This window comes from Centropristis striata, chromosome 5 (assembly GCF_030273125.1).
Source record: "Centropristis striata isolate RG_2023a ecotype Rhode Island chromosome 5, C.striata_1.0, whole genome shotgun sequence".
Classification (NCBI taxonomy): domain Eukaryota; kingdom Metazoa; phylum Chordata; class Actinopteri; order Perciformes; family Serranidae; genus Centropristis; species Centropristis striata.
Window position 1 is genome coordinate 28583170 of NC_081521.1, and position 21014 is coordinate 28604183.

Sequence of the window (21014 nt, forward strand, 5' to 3'; positions counted from 1 at the left end):
TCTCTTAAAAGTTGCCTCCACCATAAATAATTCAGACCTAAGTGCCGCCACAAAAATGAACCAACGGAAATAAAGTAGCGCTCTTCAGCAATTGCTTTAGAGCAAGCCTACAGTATTCTGTGCATTTTCATAATCAAGCACATGCAACAGAAGGAGAAAAACACACTCTGTCTCTTCTCTCCGGCTCTTCATGTCCCTGCCTTTCTTTCATTGAGAGCTTATTGAAAACAAAGAGTCCCCCCTCATTCAGAGCCGCGGCCACTATTGTCTTCAAGCAGGCGAGGTAAAGTGCAAGCAATTTGATGGACACAGATACAAGACAAGCACGAGAAAGGCCTCTGATTGAATTGCCACTCGCTGCTCTTCATTCCCCTGCCTGCCCAACACGGTGTACCAGACAGAGAGGGGTCATCCATAAATGCAGGAGCGCTGCATCCCAGCCCTCGTTTGACAGGAGAGGTATTGTCTGGATCCAAGGCGAAGAGGGAGGGGATTGTTCTGCCGCGGTCGTCACCACTGTGAAGTGGCTCGAAACCTTGAGACCCCGGAGCTTCAGCTCAAACATTTCTCTGTCCTTGTGGCCTCTTGAAGAGTCTCTCACTTTTTATATGGAATACGGAGGAATATCTCCAAAGCACCTTCCATCTCTTGACACAGAGAAAGTGAGAGCAAATCATGTTGAACTTGAAAAACTCCCACATAATCACGAGTGTGCTTTTTCAGACATAATAAAAATGCACGGAGCTCTCAAACAGGATTCCATGGGCTGATTGTGCTCAAGAGGAAAATGAACCTTGAAAAATGAGGCGAACCTCTTCACTCTCCTCCTACTTGTTATACTGAGGTGTCTCTAGATTGCCTACATCAGACTATTAAGTACATAGCCACTGCTTGACGGTGTTTAAATCTTTTAGATCCATTTATAACATACCTTACTTCTTCCTCGCTATACCACCAGGTCTTAAAAAGAGACTGAAAGAGGAGATTTCCTTCCCTGAAACCAACAAATATTGAAGTTTAGCACTGCTTCTGTGCAACTGTGTTGCTGTCTGACAGGGTTTTTTTTCTATGTAACTGGCATGCATGTTCCAGTCAAGTAAACACTGTATATTTGTGTGGTTGATTTGGCAACACTGCCATCTCATGGTCATCAGTGTAAAAAAAAAAAAAACACAGCACTATGCTTTTCTGAAGCATCTTTATTATAAAAGTTATTAATTAAGACATGTTATCACCATCTTACATATTAATTAAATACATATATTGTCTCCTGCCAAAGCCGTCATCATTACCATCATTTTATTAAAAATGCATATGCATGACATAATGAAATCATACCGCCACAAGCTGTTGCTGATTAAGACAAATGTGTTGTGCTGGAAAACACAAAGCTATGCCGAGTTGGTTGCAGCTATCTTGTTAATTCTCAAATGTATCACACAGATTGACAGTTCGTGTTAAACTTGTTGAACTGGTTTTCTTCGGCAGAGAAACCTCCTGTGACTAAAAACACCACTTTTTGGAAAGGTTTTATCAAAGGGAGTTGCATTAATTCATCTCTGATCTCTTCAGTGGGGACATATTCTCTTGTCTTGTGGTCTATTTCTAGTCACTGAACCTCCAGAGAGCTGAGACTGTCTCTGAGCGAGGCTGAGATGCAAGAGATGGCAGATGGGTTCGACTTTTCTCTTGGTGTGTGAAAGGCGTCCTCGCCCCCCGAGGGCCAAAGTCATGCCTCACGGCATTTTGAGCCTTTCTATACCTGGACACCTCTCTGATCTTCCTCCCTCTCAGTGCCCCTCTCTGTGTCTGTATGACAGCTCTGCCCCTCTCCACCTGCTTCTTCCTCCTCCTCCTCCTCCTCCTCCCTTCCCCTCTGGGTTCGACACCGCACCAAAGCAGCACACCTCTCCGACCTCGATTCCCCAACCGGCTGCTCGCACTGCACCACAAAGATTCTATAAAGCTCCAAGAGGACGATGAGGATGTTCTTGCAGGTGAAGAAGATCATCAGCTGGTTGAGTACCTGCTCTTGGACCATGAGGTAGAGCCGGTAAAGCAGAAATGGGCCATCTTGGAGTCCTACCGTGAGCAGCAAGCTCCACACTTCGCTGGAGCAGCAGGAGGTGAATGACGATGGAGCGCCACCTACACTGCTCCGTGGAGGCTCTCCCTTTGAGGGTTGTGTCTGGGTGAGCACCAGAGGAAACTGCATGAGCGCCCAAGAGAAAAGGCCCAGGCCCATGATGACGACCGCTCGGTTGGTTTTAACCTCAGGTTCCTTGAAGGTATCGAAGATGTCCAGGATGTCGGCGCCCAGTCCCACGTAGACCATGAGGAGCTGGGAGAGCTGGTCACGGGACATGTCCCCTTTGGGCATCAGCCACCGACCCAGAACCAGCACTATAAGCATAGTTTGCTCCAGGCCAGCCACCCAGTTCTCTGGGTCCAGCTCCACGATGCCCTGGGTGAAGAAAACAGCACGTCAAAAGTTCTTCTCAAGTTAGACAATTAATTTCTCACAGTTTGTGTTACAGAGTAGAGAGATTGGCTTTCCTCAATATTGCACTTTTTTTTAAAATATCAATCATTCTTATCACGAAGATTTAATTAGGGATGGGCATGAGTACTTCAGTACTTTTTTTGGATGTAGTATTTGTTGAACATATAAAGTACTCCCATTGGGTTTCTTTTTCTTTCTTTGCTGTGCAACTGTCAATATCCTGCTAGCCACCAAGCTAATGTTTACGGTAACATTATTAAGTTACAACATGCTTATAAAGTTATTTTTAGTAAGATCGTTTGACTGATTGGATAATAGCACTGGGCTACTCCATGACTGAATTTGCTACACAATGTTAGCTACAGTAGCTGTATAGATAGTGGACTCATCTGATGGTAAGCATGTAAGCATGGCAACGTTGGCTTATGTAACTGAATTTTGTAAGCATTGGCTTTTATTGTGGAAGGTAAGAACCAAAACTGTGATGCGTTTCTGTTGCCAACATGGTTTACCGTATTATTATTTTAGTACCTTGTGTTGTTGATGCCTGAGTCACATTAAATTGAGTGAACCCTGCTATTTTCATCAAAAACTGTTCTTAATATCAGTACTTAAAGATGAAAATTAATTTCCTAGCCCATCCCGAATTATATTGTTATATCTGTAATCATGAAACACTTTGGCATTTATCCTCAACAAGCCTTCTCCTCTCTGTTCCTGCTCTCACTCTGATGACTCGTGAGTCAGCTCCTCATTGTGTCAGAGTTCATTGAGTTTATCCTGACAGCACCCCTTGACATTTCACAACGTGCCCAAAACACTACGTCTTCAAGTTTTAAAAGCTGCCACCCAGCCTCGAGCACAGCCAAGGGGCAAAAAAGTTCCCAAATCCTACATGAAAGAAACTGCACTAAAACCACCCCAGAAGGGGAGAGATCTGAGAGTTTTTCAAGCAGGAGCCTATCTGGACTTCATCTCAATGTGTCTATTACACATTTCCTGTAACTAATAGTTTATCCACCCCCTTGCTAGATTTAAATCTTATCTGATATCAGGTGTTGCTTTAATGTGGCTGCGTGGAGGGTGAGGCAGGGAGGGCAGTTTTGTGTTGGGACACCTACCGCTGTGATCGGGATGCGAGCCAGCAAATGAAGCTCAGGGCCTGAGGAATTGTTGACAGGCAGCTTGGACTGCAGCAGGCTCAGCTCCAGGAACCAAATGGACGGGATGACAGTACTGAGGTAGAGGAAAACCATGGGGGAGAACCTAAAAAAGGACCGCCAAAGGAGTGAGAGGGTGGTGGGGGAAAGGTGGGGGTAAGTTATTTTTAGTGACATGCTTTTTTTTTTTTTGCCACCCGCTAAAGAAGAAAGAGTCCCTCTTTTTTTCCAAAAGAGGCATCATATTTCAGACAGGCAATTATTCTCATCATATATGCAAATCCCTCTTGACAGTGCAAAGCCTTCTCCATGAGGAGAGAACTTCAAAGTAAGACTCAGTGAGAAAGAGAGAGGCCTGAAGAAAGCTTGTGTCTGAGGATGTTCGCTGCGTATGTGCCAGAGAGCTGCAGCTTTTTGAATGAGACGCAGCTTGGTGCTGAATGAGGTGTGACACTAAATGCTCGTATCCTTTGGAGACCCGCGTTATAAAGGTTGGTGTCAGTTTAAATTTGTTTAAGCCAATCATCTTTGTTTTAAATCTAACTGGGGCCTTTTCCATAAAGTGAGTTTAACAAATAAACCTGGCTTATTTCGATTTGTCTGACTCATTTTCAGTAGATCTGCTTCTATAAAGTTAATTCAACTAGTTTCCAACTCTAATTAGGGACTGCCCATTGTTCCGACCTCCTACTGTTCCGAAGTCCCATTGTTCTGACGACCCAAGAGTTAGATATGTTTTCTATTGGACTGGGAGCCCATTTGGCCAACGGCTCATTGGACCCACTGCTTCAACATACATACAGTATTACAGCCCAAACGATATGGGATTTTTGAGACTTGTACAGATCCCAGTTTTAAAGGGTGGAAAATTTACAGATGGTGGCAGATAAAGTACTTTTTTTGAGCTGGAATAAAAACGTGTGGATTAAAAAAAATACCCTAACTAAAGATTACTTTCCACTATTATACATTATACATATAATAGAGGTTGGAGGGGGGAATTGATACAGCATAGTATCGCAACATTTTGTGTGGCAATATTATATCGATTCATTGCCGCCAAGTATTGATATTAAGCATTTATTTAGCATCAGTATTTTCAACGTTCGTGGTTTGTTTCTGGAGGCCATAGCGGGTTCACTTTTAGGAATATACTGGAGACACCTAGCCTGGGTATACCCAGACTGCCTTGCGCGCTCGAATTTAATTTCGAACCTCCAGGCGGTCTGGAAACCACGGGAGTTTCTTAGCCCTGTTTTAGGGATCCAATCACAGAGCGGGGAGGGACGGTGAGATGATGACGCGTACTACTCGGCACTTGGAAGCTTTCCGGATCCAACATGGCTGCTGCAGACGCGAAACTCTCTTTAGCTGAAGACGGTGTTTTAAATAGTTTAGAGCAAAAGTTGAAAGGCGAAAGGTCTCTCGGCGGCTCCGCTGTCCCCCGGCTGGTAGCGAGATCACCGGTAGCGGGGCTATTAGCGCCGCACCGGTCGGTCACCGCCGGTGATCTCGCTCCGAATCGGGGGACAGCGGAGCCGCCGAGAGACCCGCAGTCTCCCCCACTCTCATTGTGGAGAAATAAAAAGACTTAAGTGAGATGAATAGACAATCGCAAAATGTTTAAAATCGCAATAATATCGTATCGTGACTCTGGTGCTTCTCACCTCTAACATATAATGTACTAAATTGTTGACCAATTAAATAAAGATTTTTTTTTAAATATAGCTAACACCATTTCTATGTCACCCTAACCCAGATTATCAGACAAAATATATGCAGATATCAATAGATACCAATATGCTTTTGATAGTAAAATATTAGCCAGTCAACAGTTATATCTAATCATTATTTAATTTTACTTGTACATACAGTAATATATTGAAGGCAAAAAACTCCAGGGAGAGTGTGTATTTACAGAGCAACTAGCTTTTGGAGCAGTGGGCTTTTATTTTAGGAATAACCGATCATCAAACAAATGGGATTTTTATGGCATGGGACCACATAAGTTGGTGTAGTAAATGAGTGTGAACTATGTTGAGTATGCTTTATGGAATCAAATCAACAGAAAATGAGTCAGACTAACTGAAACAACCTCAGTTTATCTGGTAAACTCTCTTTATGCAATGGGCCCCGGTTTGAAATGACTTGAGCCAGCAGCCGACATTTTCTCCACGAGCGGATAGAAGAGACTGTGACAGAGACGTGATAGCCGGCTCACAACATCGGCTCAGAGAAAGACAGAGCAATAACACAGCAGAGGAATAGATTTGTTTTTGATAGACAGTGAAAGACAGAAAGAGCTGCAGAGGATAACAGAGAATTTAGTGGCAGAGAATATTACAGGCCGTATACACAAGCAGCCTCTCACCACCCTGGGCAGATGGGTTGTAAAGTGTTCACACAGCTACAAGTTCAGAAGTTATTTACTCCCCACACAAAACAGGTCTACAAAATCTGGCTACAACACCTCAATCCTCATGTCACCTTCTTTAAAAAGAGCACAAGCAGGTGGTTCATGCCTGCTTATTCAGCCCACAAAGACATTTTTTAAGTTTAAGCAGTTTAATTAATGTGTGGTTGTCTAATGATTAAAAGTGCACTCCAAGAAGGTAACAGATCAAAGTAAGTTTCTTCTTTAATATTCAGCCTGTGAGCAATTTCATAATGTCTTCTGTGTCTCTAAGAGCTGGAAACATGTACCCCTGATGATGTCAACAGGGTTACCTTTGCTTCATTTACCAAGCAGGCATGGTGTAACATAGACACAGTACAGTTTGTCTACCTTTATTAGATAAAACAGATAGTAGTATAGACAGTATTACTTGCTTAACACAGTGGTGTCAATGGCTGTAATCATAGCTTGCAGATTTTTAGTCGGTCCAACACTTATCTAGTCTGTTCTCTTTAACTATTTTTTTATACGAAAAGTAATGCACTCACGTAATCATGGCACTGCTTATTACAACTCATATTGATATGTGGCAACCTCTAATGGCATGAATAATTATAAAGGTAGCAGAAGTGGAAGTCAGGTGACATTGTATAAAGAGCGAAAAGGCTGTGTGGCAAGGAGGAAGGGATTGAGAGATAAAACCAATGGTCAACATTATTATGTTCGTAAACTGACTTGTAAATAATGTTATTATGTAAAAACATCATGCCCTACATCACATATGCAATTGACTGTTCACAAAACATCCCTCGAACGGTCCTCGTCCAATCCTACCTTAGCAACCGTTACTAAGAGAAGAAGGTCCGTCAAGCTTTGAGCTCTGAGCAACAAGGTGAAACGGTCTGACACCAGGTACCCTGAGAGTTTAGCGGGAGGAGTGGTTTTTTTCAACTTCGAAAGCCCAGAAAGCAAGAGGAGTGTTGCTGGCTTTGGATTAAACAGTGTGGGAGAGCCCACTCCCAACTTAATATCTCCAAGATCAACAGACACACATGTCTGCTGCAAGGTAAGCTGCTAGCTGGCAAACATGAGCTAACTAATGATTGTCTAGCTATGTTAGATTAAATAACCCAAACGGGATTTAACAATTATGGTTCCTTTCAAGTTGTATTCTTACCACTACTAGTGCATAACTAGTCCAACAAACTGATGTTAATGTTACTGTTTGTAAAATTAGCACGCTAAGCTAGCTAGCAATCTTGCTTGGAGCTTACCATAATACAAGGCTGTACAGTGCTACATGTATGGGAGCTTGACACAGACAGCAACAGTAACTAAGGGGTGGAGCTTTTGCAAACGGTCCCATAGTTACATACGTAGGCCTAAGTAGTATTTTTCACCCAACCTATGATCTTTTTTTTTCTAGTTCCATTTCACAATGTTGACTAGAACAGACAAGAAGATATTATATGAACTGTTGTACAAAAGTTTTCAAAGGATTTACAAACCAAACAAACTTTGATGATCCTTTGTCTTTTCCTTTAGTGCCACCAGCTTGTGTTGTTTTTGTTTTGTTTTAATTTGCCCAATAGGCTACCTGCAAAACTTGTGACTTCTCATCAGCCTAAACTGAAGCAAACTTAGTGTTTCGGGCTGATTAGCTCTTATGCTACCATTCAAAACTAAAATAGTTAACATTACTGCTGCTAAATATTAGTGTGTTAGCATTGTCATTGTAAGCATGTTAGCCTGCAAATGTTAGCATTTAGCCTTAAGCCCCATTGTGCCCACATACAGCCTCACAGAGCCTGCAGACATTTGGGATAAAGGTACAACACTAGCCCCAAATGTCAACCTAATCCTGACAGTGGTTTGTGTTTTCCATGTGTGACCTCAATTACCATTTCCACTCTGCATTTTGAGTGCACTTCAGAGTGACAGCCATTTCCACGCCCAGCAGAGCTACGCCCGTCAGCAGCAGCCAATAGAGCGGCTCCTCTTTAACGGCCACCACACGCCACACTGTCACCACGCCATGGACCGCAAACAGGAAGCGACTCAGCAAAGCCAGCAGGACGTTCAGGAGGCGACACATCATGCACCACAGAAAACCTGGACAGAAAATGGTTTTATTATGCCTGATTAGGATTTATAAGGTCCACCGTCACTTACTTTAAATGATGGAAAGGTGTTTTTTAAATCAAAATAAAAGCATTGTAAAGAGAATTTAGGCAGATTTATGAGCCAGTGCTTCCCTGGATTTTCCTCTTTCTTTAATTTACTGTATGAAAGCCATTACTAGATTGTTTGGTGTTTCACAGTGACTGAACCACTGATGTCTATTGATTTACAGTATGTCAGATACTGGGACACACAGTAATATTAAAAGACTAAGGGAAAAAATCCCATTTGTCTACAATATTTTCTTTTCAACAGATCATTCATGCAAAAATCAAAGACAGTTGAAGCTTATTCAGCATTTCGGCTTACCTTGCGTTAACAATGTCTCCAAACAATAAAGGCTTTTAAGTTTTTTCTAACCTAATAAAGTTTTACTGCAACAAACTGAACAGTAAAGGTTTTTGCAGAGTAAAGAATGGATTATTGCCAAATGGCACTTCAATTTGATTGCATTTGCAACAAATTTAAGGAATAACTTCAGAGAATAGTCAGCATCATGCGGCCAAAAACCAAACCATTAAAAATAAGTTAATACTTATGCAACTGCTGCATCATTACACATCATAGCCCCAGTTCAGCTTTCATTATCAATAACTATTGCATGATGTCACTGTGCAAACAGTACTCGCTGTCAATTAGTCAGCTTATGATAAAAGCCTCTGAGCTTTGGGGGAATTCAAAGCAAGCAGTGATTAGTAAGCAAGAGTTAGAGAAACTGTTCTGCAGTCAATATATAAGGACTCCAGGCTTAGCGTGAGTTTGCTTAAATCTGATCTTTTGATCTCTGTGGATTATTGTGATGACTTGACAACTCCAAAGTTGTTGACTATTGGTTAAAATGCATACTATATAACCTGGTTCTATTCCAGCCAGGAGTTTTTCTGCAAGTCATTCCTCTCTTTACCCCATGTTTCCTGTTTGTACCTACACTGTCACTATGTAGTAAAAACAGTTTGCAGTTGTAAATGTTAGCAAGTCATCAATAAAGAGTCATGTTTTCTTAGCCAAGACTGCAATTGTTGCAAGATAAAACGTTTTCCGTTGGAAGACATGTTAACCATCCTAGTTTTGGTTATTAGCATGCTTGCCCTGAACACAAAATAGGCTGCAGCTGAGGCTGATGAGAGGTCACTAGTTTTGCAGGTATTGGGCAAATAGAAAAAATAAATAAATTATGAGCTGGCCCGAGAGGAAAAGACAGAGGATCACCAAAGAAGGTTGGAAGTAAAATTAGCTAGCTTGCTTTGTCTTGTGTTGTTGCACATGCCTGATGTTTGGCTGTAAGCAAAGTTGTCAACTCATAAGTTTTTGATCACAGGTAATGTAATCATAAAAATGCTCATGTACAGCTGTTTATAATTACAAGTGTGCTAGAAGTCAATTGCACTCTGAACCTGCAGGGGGCGCCAAATCACAAAAATATAAATTTGTGCATAATGTTGCTTGAACAGCATAAATTAATGATGTTACAACCAAACATAGTCTAATCAGCATTATGTTAGCTTCAAAATGCATTTCCTGTTGCAAATTAGCTGCATATAAAGGTAATTTCTTGGAGACAGGGTTGCCACAGATGAGAATTTTTTTAAATGGATATATATAGCTTTGACTGGACCATGATGAAAGTCATTTTTATTGTACATTACTATCCAAGAAGCCAATAGCAAAAGCTAATCTTACTTTCACCAGTCACATGAATTTTTCACAACCTGGCGACCCAAAATGTATTATTAATTGTGTGTAACTGGGCTATAATACACTAAAGTAAATTCATTATTACATTAGCCTATTATTTATTTAACCCAATATAAAGTGTCTCCTTTTATGAGTGTCTTATATTTCAGATTGAAAGACAACAAAAAACTTTTATGACTGTTTTTTAAAGGTCAATATGCGATGAACAGAATTCATACAATATGTATGGTGCAGTTGCATGCAGTACAAACCTACAGTGTAAGCTGGAGTCCTCTGGTTGAGATCACTTTCTTCAGTGTATTCCCCAAAAGTTCTTGGATGCTGTGCAGTAGAAAATCACAATACCAGAACAGTCACACACCGTGAGTGGGCATGTATCTGTCCAGTTTCCCTTTTTAAATGACAGCCACCTCCTTGACCCAGAGTTGTGTATATTTGTGTGTTCAATGACTACTCTTCAAGTCCACTGGAGCAGAGTATCAGTGAGCCATGGTGTGTTCCACAAGTGTATAGTGTGTGTCTCCGTCCCCTCGGTGCCACAGTAGGAGATAAGGTTTCCTGCCCCCTATGCCCGCATCTTCATCGCCATCCGTCATGATGTCATCTCTCCTGGCCCAGAACAAAGTTATCTCCCTGGGAGAAGCCGGCATGTCGCGCTCCCTGTTCAGAGGGCACCCAGCCCTGCTCCCACCCATGCCTGCTCTGCCTCTGCACTGTTAGCCCTGATAACAGCCTCGCTCCCTGGCCTCTGCACTCTCAAAAACACGGAGCAACAAGAGGGAATGGATTTGCTGATGGCCCCCTGAGCAAACACTAAAGGAGTGTGTAGGTATGTTACTGCTGTTGCATCAGAATGAGGATACTGCATGTGCCAAGGCAGTCCACGAATGTCAATCCATGAATCCCCTTAAGTGGAAGAAAGACAGGTGACTGACAAAATGTTCTGAGAGAGTCCTCACTTCAAAGACAACTCCATAGACTGTTTATGCAAGCAGTTTATGCCCCTGTTTACTTTAGTTGTTAGCCAGCCATGGTTATTATGTTTGGAGCAAACAGTGTCAGGTGATGTAATATAAAAAGCGACAAAGTCCGTGTAGGAAGGAGGTCTGGGTGGACGGTTGTTTCAAACAATCACAGCACTTACAACTGATTTAATGACTTTTCATAATCCTAACCAAATTATGACCATTTCACAATGACTGAGAAGCACATTTTAAAAAAACTGTGACAGTTTGTTTTATGTTTATTATGTGTGATTTGATCACATGTTTATCTCCCACCACAGCTTAGGAAACACTCCAGTGTGTTGTATTTGAAAGTAGGAACAACTACACATGTGATCAGTCAAAAGATATAACCTAGACTTGAACAATATCACAATCTAATGGACAGTTTGCTCCCAAAATTGATCTTTATGGTCCTCAGAGGATGTATCATTTATATGTTAGCACCTTTGGTGCCCCCGTCAAAGCAAACTTTAGCTTTATTAGATATAGATCTATACCTTAAAACAGCATCACAGCCATATTTTTGGAAGATATAGTATATTCAGTCTTTCAAACTTGCTTAAGATGCATTATACAGTATCTTCTTATTATATTTCTAACAATATTTGCTTAACCTTAGAAGATCAAATTTAAATGTGGTAGGACAAGACACCTGAGAATGAAGTGATTATCATAGAGGCAAAGCTGTGATGTTGAATCTAATAAGAAAACTAGGTCATTCTTTGACTGGGAAACAGCGGTGCTTTCTCATCCCCAACTTTCCTAAAAATCAATTTCCAAGTTCTGACAAAGGGCAGACAAGAGTCTGAAATTATTCATAGAGGACAATTCTTGACCTCTGTCAGTTGGACATACAAGTCAATTATTCATAATCCCTCAAATTAGAGCCTTTTCTGAGCCTTGGAAAAACTGCTGCTTCTGTTATGCATTGACACATTTGCATCTGCCAGAAGGGATTTCAGTATTTCTTTTCTTTTAATCACAACAACCTTTTGGATTTGAGGTTCAAGTGACCATTTGAAGCCTGGAGAGAGAGAGAGACACACACACACACACACAGGTAGTAAAGGAAGTCCTTTAATGGTGAGGAAACAGGCAGAACTGGCAGAATGAGATAAGACACCCCAGACAGTGTCGTGAACGAAAAATGAATTGGAAAAAAAAAAATGGGTGGAGGACCTAAGGAGAGAGAGGAAGAGAGGGGGTGGCGATGGCGCGGGAAGAGGGTGAGTGAGTTATCAGCCATGCAGAATAGTAGTACACCTCATCTTGTTATCCTCTAGTTTGGGCGGTGCTTTTGGTTTTTCGAGATAACAGGCGGTTCACTCCAGATTGTTGCTGTGAGTAAGTTAAAGCTGGGGTAGGCATTTTGTAGTGGGGGGGTGTTATTGGGCAAAAGTTCCAAAACAATATTTTAGCATATTGTTATGCAAGGGTTCCCAGATAAAACTAGATGTCTGCAACTCGTCTTGGCTTTGTTTTCAGGCTTTATAAAATCTATCCCATGATGTGAAACTTTGGCCAATCACAGGTCATGTCATACCCCTTTTCAACGACACAAACCTTGTTCTAGTGCTGGCGCTGTGACAGGCTAGAGAGCCATGTTGTCATGTTACTGTATATGTCTGAACATGTCTCCGCTTTCCCAGAAACTCTAGTGAACTTCTGTCAAGGACCATACTGCTAGGAGACGCTTTGTCTTCCCCACGAACCATAGCTTTGATTTCACATCTATAGTGAAGCTGCCACAGCATTGTCACTGGTCATGTTGGTCATAATAATCCCACCCCCAGCCCCTGACAGTGGCTTGAGACAGGCAAAGAGTTTGTGCTGCTGTGGAACCAGTTTTCCTGGCCGGGAGCCATTTTTTTGGCTGTAAAAACACAAGGAACTGGTTCGAAATTAGGCACCGGCCCTCGAACTGCCTTACTTGAAAAGGGGTATCAGACAGAGGGTGTTTCTGCTGGCCGTTCTACAAATGCAGATGTACTTGCACATCCCATAGACTATACAGTATATAAAGATGGACAACATGGTAGCCCCCTGCTGGCCTGCTGAGGTATAGGACCTAAACCCTGCCCCTTTCAATTAGAATCTGACAAACACAATAAAACACATGTCAATATCAGCGAAGCATTTAAAATGTACCTGATTATGAATCCACAGCTTTTCTTGGAAAGACCCTGCCCTGTTTAGGTGCCTGATTGGTTAAAGTTGGGCATTGACCTTGGCTCATTAAGGTTAGGATGGCCCATTGGTAAGAGGATAGGACCTGAACAAATCTGGTACTGGTACTTTGCACCAGCATGGACCCCTGGGAAAATCCAAGTGCTTCAATGTTACTCAGACCGGGTCGTGCCAAGAAAAGCATAATAATGCTTCCGAGATAGAGAGAAAATGTTGCTTATAGTTGAGCCTTCTGCTAACCGTAGCACAAGGCCCATGACTGCAGCTAATTCAAATTCATGTTTATGTTGCTAGCTAAAGCCCCAAGTCATCTCAAAGGGCTTTGAAGGCCCCACAAGTTGCAAAGAAAACAGGACGCATAAATCCATGGATATATAAGGACATCAGATGATGGGGATGATGAAATGAATGAATCATACTTGTACGGGATCATTGTATGAAGCGCGTGCATATGCCCATGCTCGTCTGTCGGGAGGGGCTTCGGATAGAGAGGGGGCAGCTGCAGGAGGAGGGCCGTATCTTCAAATTCTGGCGTTGTTTGCCTTTTTGAGAAAACTGCCTACCCTAGCTTTAGGATAACTATGCTTTTTTTATGAGATTTGCTAGATGTGAGCTTGTGGTCAATACTTCAGGTGTTCAAGCAGGATATTTTGTTGTAGTGTCCTGTATTGAGTCCATATAACAGGATGTAAATCTCAAAATCTGGATTCACTGTGTATGTGAACCTCCAACAGGCAACACAGTCCTTTGCCTTTATATAGCGCATTTCTGTATTTGTATTTAAATATATGAAGTCCTGTTAACACTTTTTAAACTCAAAACTACTTCCATTAATTACCATATTTCCATATTCACAGGCCGTAACACTTCATTTCCTCTGAAGTTTTTTTTTTTGTTTTTTTTACTGAGGCCTGTATGTATATTTCAGCTGCACCAGTCTGCCAGCATTGAAGTGGCACAACTCCAGCAGTTTCTTATATACAGCCCTGGATGGCAGCCACTCGCACAGACCTGCTGCCTCCTCTTCACATGGTGTACGCCACCCAGTAGATCACGTTCACCACGGCGAACGTGAAAGGGAACACAGCCCTGGCGTAGATGTCGATGGTGTCAGCATCAATAGGTTTGCAGACGCACTTGGAACAGCATTTCTTCTCCTCCTCCGTGCTCTCCTCTGCCTGCCTGGACCTTCTCCTTCTTGGCTCAGGCTCCTCGCTGCCACCCTCCCCGGGGATTTCGCTGCTGGAGCGTTGAGGCCGCCCGTGGCGGTTGGAAATCATCACGCCCTGGTTCATGCCGGTGACCGACAGGGAAAACAGAACCATGGCCTGTTTGCCGTTCTTCACAATGGACTATAGGGAGACAGAGAGAGAAGGGTGTAAGCACTGTCTGAGGCTTTACATGCTCGAGTGCAGTTTTGAGTCATTCAGCATCAAACATTTGACAAATCAGGCAGAAGTGACAGTTAGTCCATCTGCCACCATGAAAAATGCAATCTCCAGAAATCTGCAGAAATCTCCAAGGTGTCAAAAGTTTTTCATACCAAATCACAGCAGGGTTTTTTCTATGGTGTGCCTCAAGGTCTTAACGTGGTATTTTAGAGGGACTTTGACCTTTTTTTTTTTTTTAATCAATTCTCGGATGTAAAAGAAATTGTGAAATTTATCACCAAATCTGTGGAACAAATGGTAACAACCCAGAAATTGCTGCTTAACAACTTATTAGAAATAAATGGAAATGGAAATTATCATCATAAACTTCAATCATAATGTTACTTTTACACTCTTGTCTTAAAAAAAAAATAGGAAAAGGCGCCTAACCAAAACACTTTTGGTACAGATTTAAAACTTGACACAGTGCTGAGCTGCATCTCAACTTAATCCTCAGCTTTCAGATGATGCACACCACTTCTACGTGGCATCTACTCTTTGACCTGCTATCTCCCCCTAAAGATTCCAGTTCAAGAAAACATGATTTATTATATCTTGAGATGTTGCGGCAACACTGGGTCATTTCACATTCATTCTAGTTTAACTCACTTGACAATGCATGCTGGGTCTCCACACATTTTCAATCACCCCACTTTAAGATTCACTGTCACTCACTTTTTTTTTCACATCTTTTCATGTCTTTGTCCTCATGTGTCTTGTGTTGTCACTAACTATATATATTTATTTATTTGAATATACCATCATATCCTAGTCTGAAGGTATCTATCAGTGAGATGTATATCAACTGCAAAGCAAACAGACAGTGTGATGAGAATCACTATTACTCCCTTAAGGGAAATCTTCCATCTTCCTGCTATGCTCCATAGAGATTCATTGTCTCGCTGAAGGTCAGTGGGATGTGATGCTTGTCAACACCCGAGTTTGAAGCCCGGCCCAGGTCTGTGTTTGAACGGCATGCTCATTACTCACAACACCTGAATCTCTACACTGTTACCTGCTGTTTGGAGTACATTCCTCACCTCAGAGCTGAGCTTGTTGGCCTTCACCTTGGCCTTCTCTTTGAGTCGGTAGTCAGCGTTGTAGTGAGCGAAGGCGTACTCAATGAGTGCAGCAAACACAAACACGTAACAGATCCAGAAGTAGACGTCTAACGCCTTGATGGCCGAGGCTCGAGGCAGCGAGGAGCGGGCGCTCACCATCAGTGTGGTCATTGTGAGAACAGTCGTAATTCCTGTTGAAGGAACACAGACAGATTAGGTTTCTGTGGGTTTTTAGCTCTACTGTGCCTAAGTACAGCTGCGTAGAGCCACAAGCATGGCTATAGGCTGTGAACTGATAGCCGATATGCTGTCTTTAGCAGCCATGTATTCATTTCAAGTCCCCCTCCGGACATATTTTAAAGTATGTTAAATGCTCTGCTATGATTATGTTTAACATGGTTCTCCCACATTAAAAGTAAAAAAATAACTTTGAGAAGAGGATGCAGCACATTTATGTTTCTCCCTCATTGAGAAGTTCTGGATCTGGCCTTCAGTCTGCACCACCGCTGCTTCCATACAAGGTTAACTGGTGAAAGAACAGTGCGAGTCAGCTGGTCTGGTCTCTTTTCTCCATTTGAAGAAACATTGAAAAGATTCAGCTATACACTACATGTTTGAGCCTCCAGAAACATATAAGGTGCACCAAAGCCAGTTGGCACATTTTAGCTTGCTAGCTTGTAACTAGCAGTGGCTGATACTGCATTCGTAGATTTCTTTTCGGCTTTTGAATATTTAACATCTATTGGCTTTCTAAGTTGTCACAGACCAAAATCTAGCTTGCCCAGCGTACATTTGAAGCTCAGATTTAAGAGAAGTGACCAGACATCTCCACATTCAACAGAGCAATTGTGATATGTTTGCGAGATTGATAGTGATAGTTTTGAGAAGATATACAGGTTATCTGTCATATTATGGGCTGTGTGCATTTCTCTATGGATTGAGTATTTGATACTTTTGCAGTATTTAAACAGAACTCAACCTGCTTTGTAATGAAAACATAAATTAATGGAAATCTTTCAGGGCCTTTATGTTGCACCCGTTTAAAATTTAATTAAAAAAGTTAAAACAGACTGTATCAAACTAATACCAACCTAAGGATACACGAGCAGGGACGGCGGATTGGCTGATCCAAAATGACACCCAGGACATGGCAACCAGTAAAATCGAAGGCATGTATGACTGGATGATGTAGACACCTCGATTACGTCTCAGCTCGAAGCGAAGACTGAGTCTCGGAAATCGTCCCGCTGGGAAGCAGAAAACAGACACTGTGTTTAATTGCTTTCCAGGACAAGGTAATTATCTGTTATTAAAATATCCAGTTGTTCTTCACAGACACTGTTATTATAGAACATCTATCTGCTCATGTGTGCCCCTTGTGGCAAAACTTCAGGATGTAAGACATAAAGAAATATTGCAAACTTTTCCCTGCAGCTACTCCTATCATGTTCTAAACCTCCTGCCTGGCTCAGCAGCAAGCCTGACTTGATCCATTCCTTCTATGCATAGAATATAACCACAGAAATGCCTGAAGTTTAAAAAAAAAGTTTTGCTTCAAAAACAATCCAAGTCTCCTGACACAAGAGGCAAGCCAAGTTCATAAAACACTCACTCTTGTCGAAGGGGCTTTCAAACAGGCACTGCTGGAACAGCTATCTTTGACAACAACAACAAGAACTGAGGAAAACAAGATGAATGCTCACCAGATTTGAAATTCATCATCTCAGTGACAAACCGATAGTCTGTGATGGTGAACTGGGAGAGCTCCAATTTGTCCAGGCCATGGATGTGTCTCTGACTCTCTGACCAGTGGTACACAATGTCCTCTGAAGAGTAGCCATCTAGAAATGAAAAAAACAGATGTTTCATCATTCCAACCTACAGAGATACAGTAATGTAAGGGTAGCAGAAGAAACAGCAGATTGACAGAGTGCCATTTTAGAGAGCCAGCAAAAAAAGCGGTCATGAGTTGTCCGCCCAAATTGCTAACTTTACTTTACAGCAGTAGCAAGAGTTGCCATGCAACTAGAAGCTTTCTGCAAGTAGTCATTCCTAATTTGACAGGTGGTTGCAAGGGGGTGTAGTTTGAAGCAGTAGAAATTTGAGAACTTTCTGCATTTTGAGCAACTATGCTGTAATATAACCCACAGGAACATTGTCCCATTACTAAAAAAGTTGAAAGTTGTCAAGTGGTCACAGTTTCATTAGGTTTAAGACAACAAAAACTACTTGGTTGGGTTTAGGAAAAGACGGTTTGGGTTAAATGAAGTATGTTTTGTTTTTTTGTTACTTCCCTTCTGTACGTAAGTATACAATGTGATTTGTGTGTAGAATGTAACATAATTAAATTGGTTATGTAGTTATATTAAGTTAAATTAACTCAACATTGCTTTAAGTAAGATATGGACCAGTTGCACCCTCCTGGGTGAAAGTCTTGTGTTGGTTTGACCCATCCATCCACCCTGACCTACTCTCTTTAAGGACTTTTTCGCTCTTATACTACGTCACCTGACTTCCTCCTTTGCTCCCATCATAATTATTACTGCCACTAGAGGTTGCAACCTAAGAATAAAGGAAAATGTGGGCCCTTTAAGATGCTTGTACAAAAAAAGGACTGTCTTTAATGGAGAAAGCTTGTTAGACTGTAACCTTTCCTAAATCTACTTTACCATGAACGTGTTGGGAGAAATCAACAAAGCAAGAAAAAACAACTTTTCCTTGACTGAAGAAAAATAAAGTATTTGAATCCCAACTTACAGCTTTCCAGGTCCAGCATACACTCTTGTTCATCCATGGGATACTTAGTCAGGTCCATATCACATGCCACCGTCGAAGTTATTCTAGGAACAAAAACAAAACAGCCCAATTAATCAAAAACATAATGTAGACCCTTATTGTTGTCACTAGAAAAAATGCTGATTCATATTGACATGGTTCCACCCATTCAGACCAGGCAACTTTCCAGTGCCACCAGTTGTGTCAGCTGATGATGAAAAGTAGTTCAGAACTGTATTGGAGTTAGTTTTAAGCCAGTGAAGGACCCAAATACCTTTGACCTGCATTAAAGGTGCAGTTGGGAGAATTTAGTGGCATCTAGCGGTGAAGTTGTAGATTTCAGCCAACTGAATACCCATTACCCTTCTCCCTCCTTTTCCAAGCATGTAGGAAAACATATGGTGGTCTTTAGGCAACACAATGTGAAAGGCCCTCTTTAGAGCCAGTGTTTGTATGATAGGATAGCAAGGCAATTTTGACCAGCTCTCAGATTGTCAGCAGTTTGGTAAATTTTTGTGGATTCTTGCCCTGCTGTTTCGCCAGTTAGCTTTTTTTTCTTTAATAACCGATGAATATAAATTTAGATGTATGGACAGAGTTCCTAGCAGACCTACATAAAGATTTGAAATGCTGCCCCCTAATAGTTTGGAGCATGTGGCCAGGCATTACACATTGTACCTTTAAGCAGTTTAATTTGCTTAAACTTAACCAAATCTTCCCCATAAAAGTGTCAGATCATAAAAACCATCATATTAATCCTTATCTTGTAATTTGTAGCCATTTGGAAGGCAAAAACAATAGGAATTGTAAACAATAGGAAAGACTATGATAAAGTTTTTAGTTTGTACAACAAATCCATTCTACTGCTATGATAAAAAAAAAATCCTACATATTCGGTCGACATCCTGCCAGTAACGCCTATTTTAGCTCTTCTGATGATTCACCTTGATCCACTTTACCTTTACCCTAGCTTTTCCTTATTCCCTTACCGCCCCCGTCTCTCTGTATCAGCTTTGTACGAGCACATCAGATCATATCAGAGATTTTAGATGAGAAATGATGCTACCACAGAGAAAATAGATAATGGTATAGATCACATGGGATTTTCATTTCCAAAGACAGCAAATACGAGATATCCATCTGTGATCTGTAAAGGCATGAGTTAATAAAAAGACACGTTTCTGTCAAAAAATATAAAATGTCAACCCCATAGCAACCAGATTCTGTACATCCTATCCCAGTGGTTGTGTTGTGAAGACCATAATCTGTTGCTCATACCGGCTGCTGTATAGAATGACTCCGTTGGGCTGCAGTCGGATCAGCTTGTTTTCCACAGTGACATCGTGGAACCAAGCAGATTTGGCGTTGACAATGAAGGTGTCAGGCAGCCACAGCTTGTCCACGAATCGACTGTCCAACCCCAGCGTCTTGTTGGTATGATTATAGGACAGGCGGTCATCGTGCCAGCTCTGCCGCAGGAACACGGTCATGGTGTAGTCCTGCCAGGAACAACACACACACGCACACACAAACACACACACACAGAGACATTAAGACTGAGTCACGTCGCATTTCCCTCTCTTTTAGTCTGTCACAAGTCCACCAACTTAATGGGAATGAAAAGCTAAAATAGCTGAAGGATACCTTTAATTAAACACTTTGGTGGATATCCAATAGATGTGAGCACAAAATAACACAAGATTTAAAGTAGAGAAACTAAAATGTGTAACATCTTACAAAGTAGACCAGCTTTTATATCTAATTGTGTTTTTCTTTATCATTTAAGTACTGTCACAGCTTAAATCAGTGCAGGGAGAGCAGATACACTGGGGCCACCACAAAAATACATGTGTTCAAAGAAAGATAAGATAAGAAAATACTTTATTTTGATTTATTTATGATTTATTTAGATTATTTTATTTTTTCAGGATTTATTTATTTGATTTTTTTTGTTGTTGATGTATTTATTTATTTTTGATTTATTGAGATTATTTTATTTATTTATGATGCATTTATTTATTTTGATTATTTAATTTATTTCTTTATTTAGGAAGATCTCGTGTTAAATTAAAAATATATTGTTCATGAAATTATATGTGTATGCTACATAAACTTTAAGAAGTAAAGGTGAAGAGTATAAAAAATATTCAATTCAGTTAATAGTTTATCTCTTTTTCAGATTTTTGTCAGATACAACAGCAGTTATAGCCGGGTAACATATTGATGTTGTGCTATGTCAAGTCTCTATTTGATCATGATATACGATCACGATTCCAAAAAAGTTGGGACATTGTGTAAATAAGGGCAGAATGCATCAAATTCAGATTCAGAGATTTACAGAGTATAAATATATAAATATGTACGGACACCTAAAGACATATTAACATATGGATTTGCTGTGTGAATGATGGGAATTGTAATAATAATTACATTATGATGATGATGATGATAATAATAATAATAACTAGAAAATTTCCTCTGGGGAAATTTTGAAAGGGCCACGGGGGCTACTGCCGGTGTGTGTACACTATGATGAGATTCTTCAGAGATTTAAAACTATGCCCTTTAACCTCAAAGTGTGTGTGTGTGTGTGTGTGTGTGTGTGTGTGTGAGAGAGAGA

General features: G+C 41.1%; 2 protein-coding genes across 2 annotated transcripts in view; both read right to left on the minus strand.

Moving 5' to 3' along the window:
- Window positions 1-1756: 1756 nt before the first annotated feature.
- LOC131971535 (transmembrane protein 26) lies at window positions 1757-10308 on the minus strand. Its single transcript, XM_059333043.1, has 4 exons — window positions 10190-10308; window positions 7960-8170; window positions 3625-3769; window positions 1757-2464 (listed from the first exon to the last, which is right to left on the minus strand). Exons 2-4 carry the CDS (start codon window positions 8154-8156, stop codon window positions 1757-1759), a joined length of 1050 nt encoding a protein of 349 aa, XP_059189026.1. The 5' UTR covers window positions 8157-8170; window positions 10190-10308.
- Window positions 10309-12000: 1692 nt separating this feature from the next.
- gabrd (gamma-aminobutyric acid type A receptor subunit delta) overlaps window positions 12001-21014 on the minus strand; it is a 29822-nt gene continuing 20808 nt past the window's right edge. The window contains exons 4-9 of the mRNA XM_059332635.1: window positions 19673-19893; window positions 18377-18459; window positions 17323-17460; window positions 16711-16866; window positions 15599-15810; window positions 12001-14480 (exon numbers count right to left, since the gene is read on the minus strand). Of these exons, the coding sequence (XP_059188618.1) occupies window positions 14154-14480; window positions 15599-15810; window positions 16711-16866; window positions 17323-17460; window positions 18377-18459; window positions 19673-19893 (1137 nt within the window). The 3' untranslated portion in view covers window positions 12001-14153. The remainder of the gene's footprint in view (window positions 14481-15598; window positions 15811-16710; window positions 16867-17322; window positions 17461-18376; window positions 18460-19672; window positions 19894-21014) is intronic.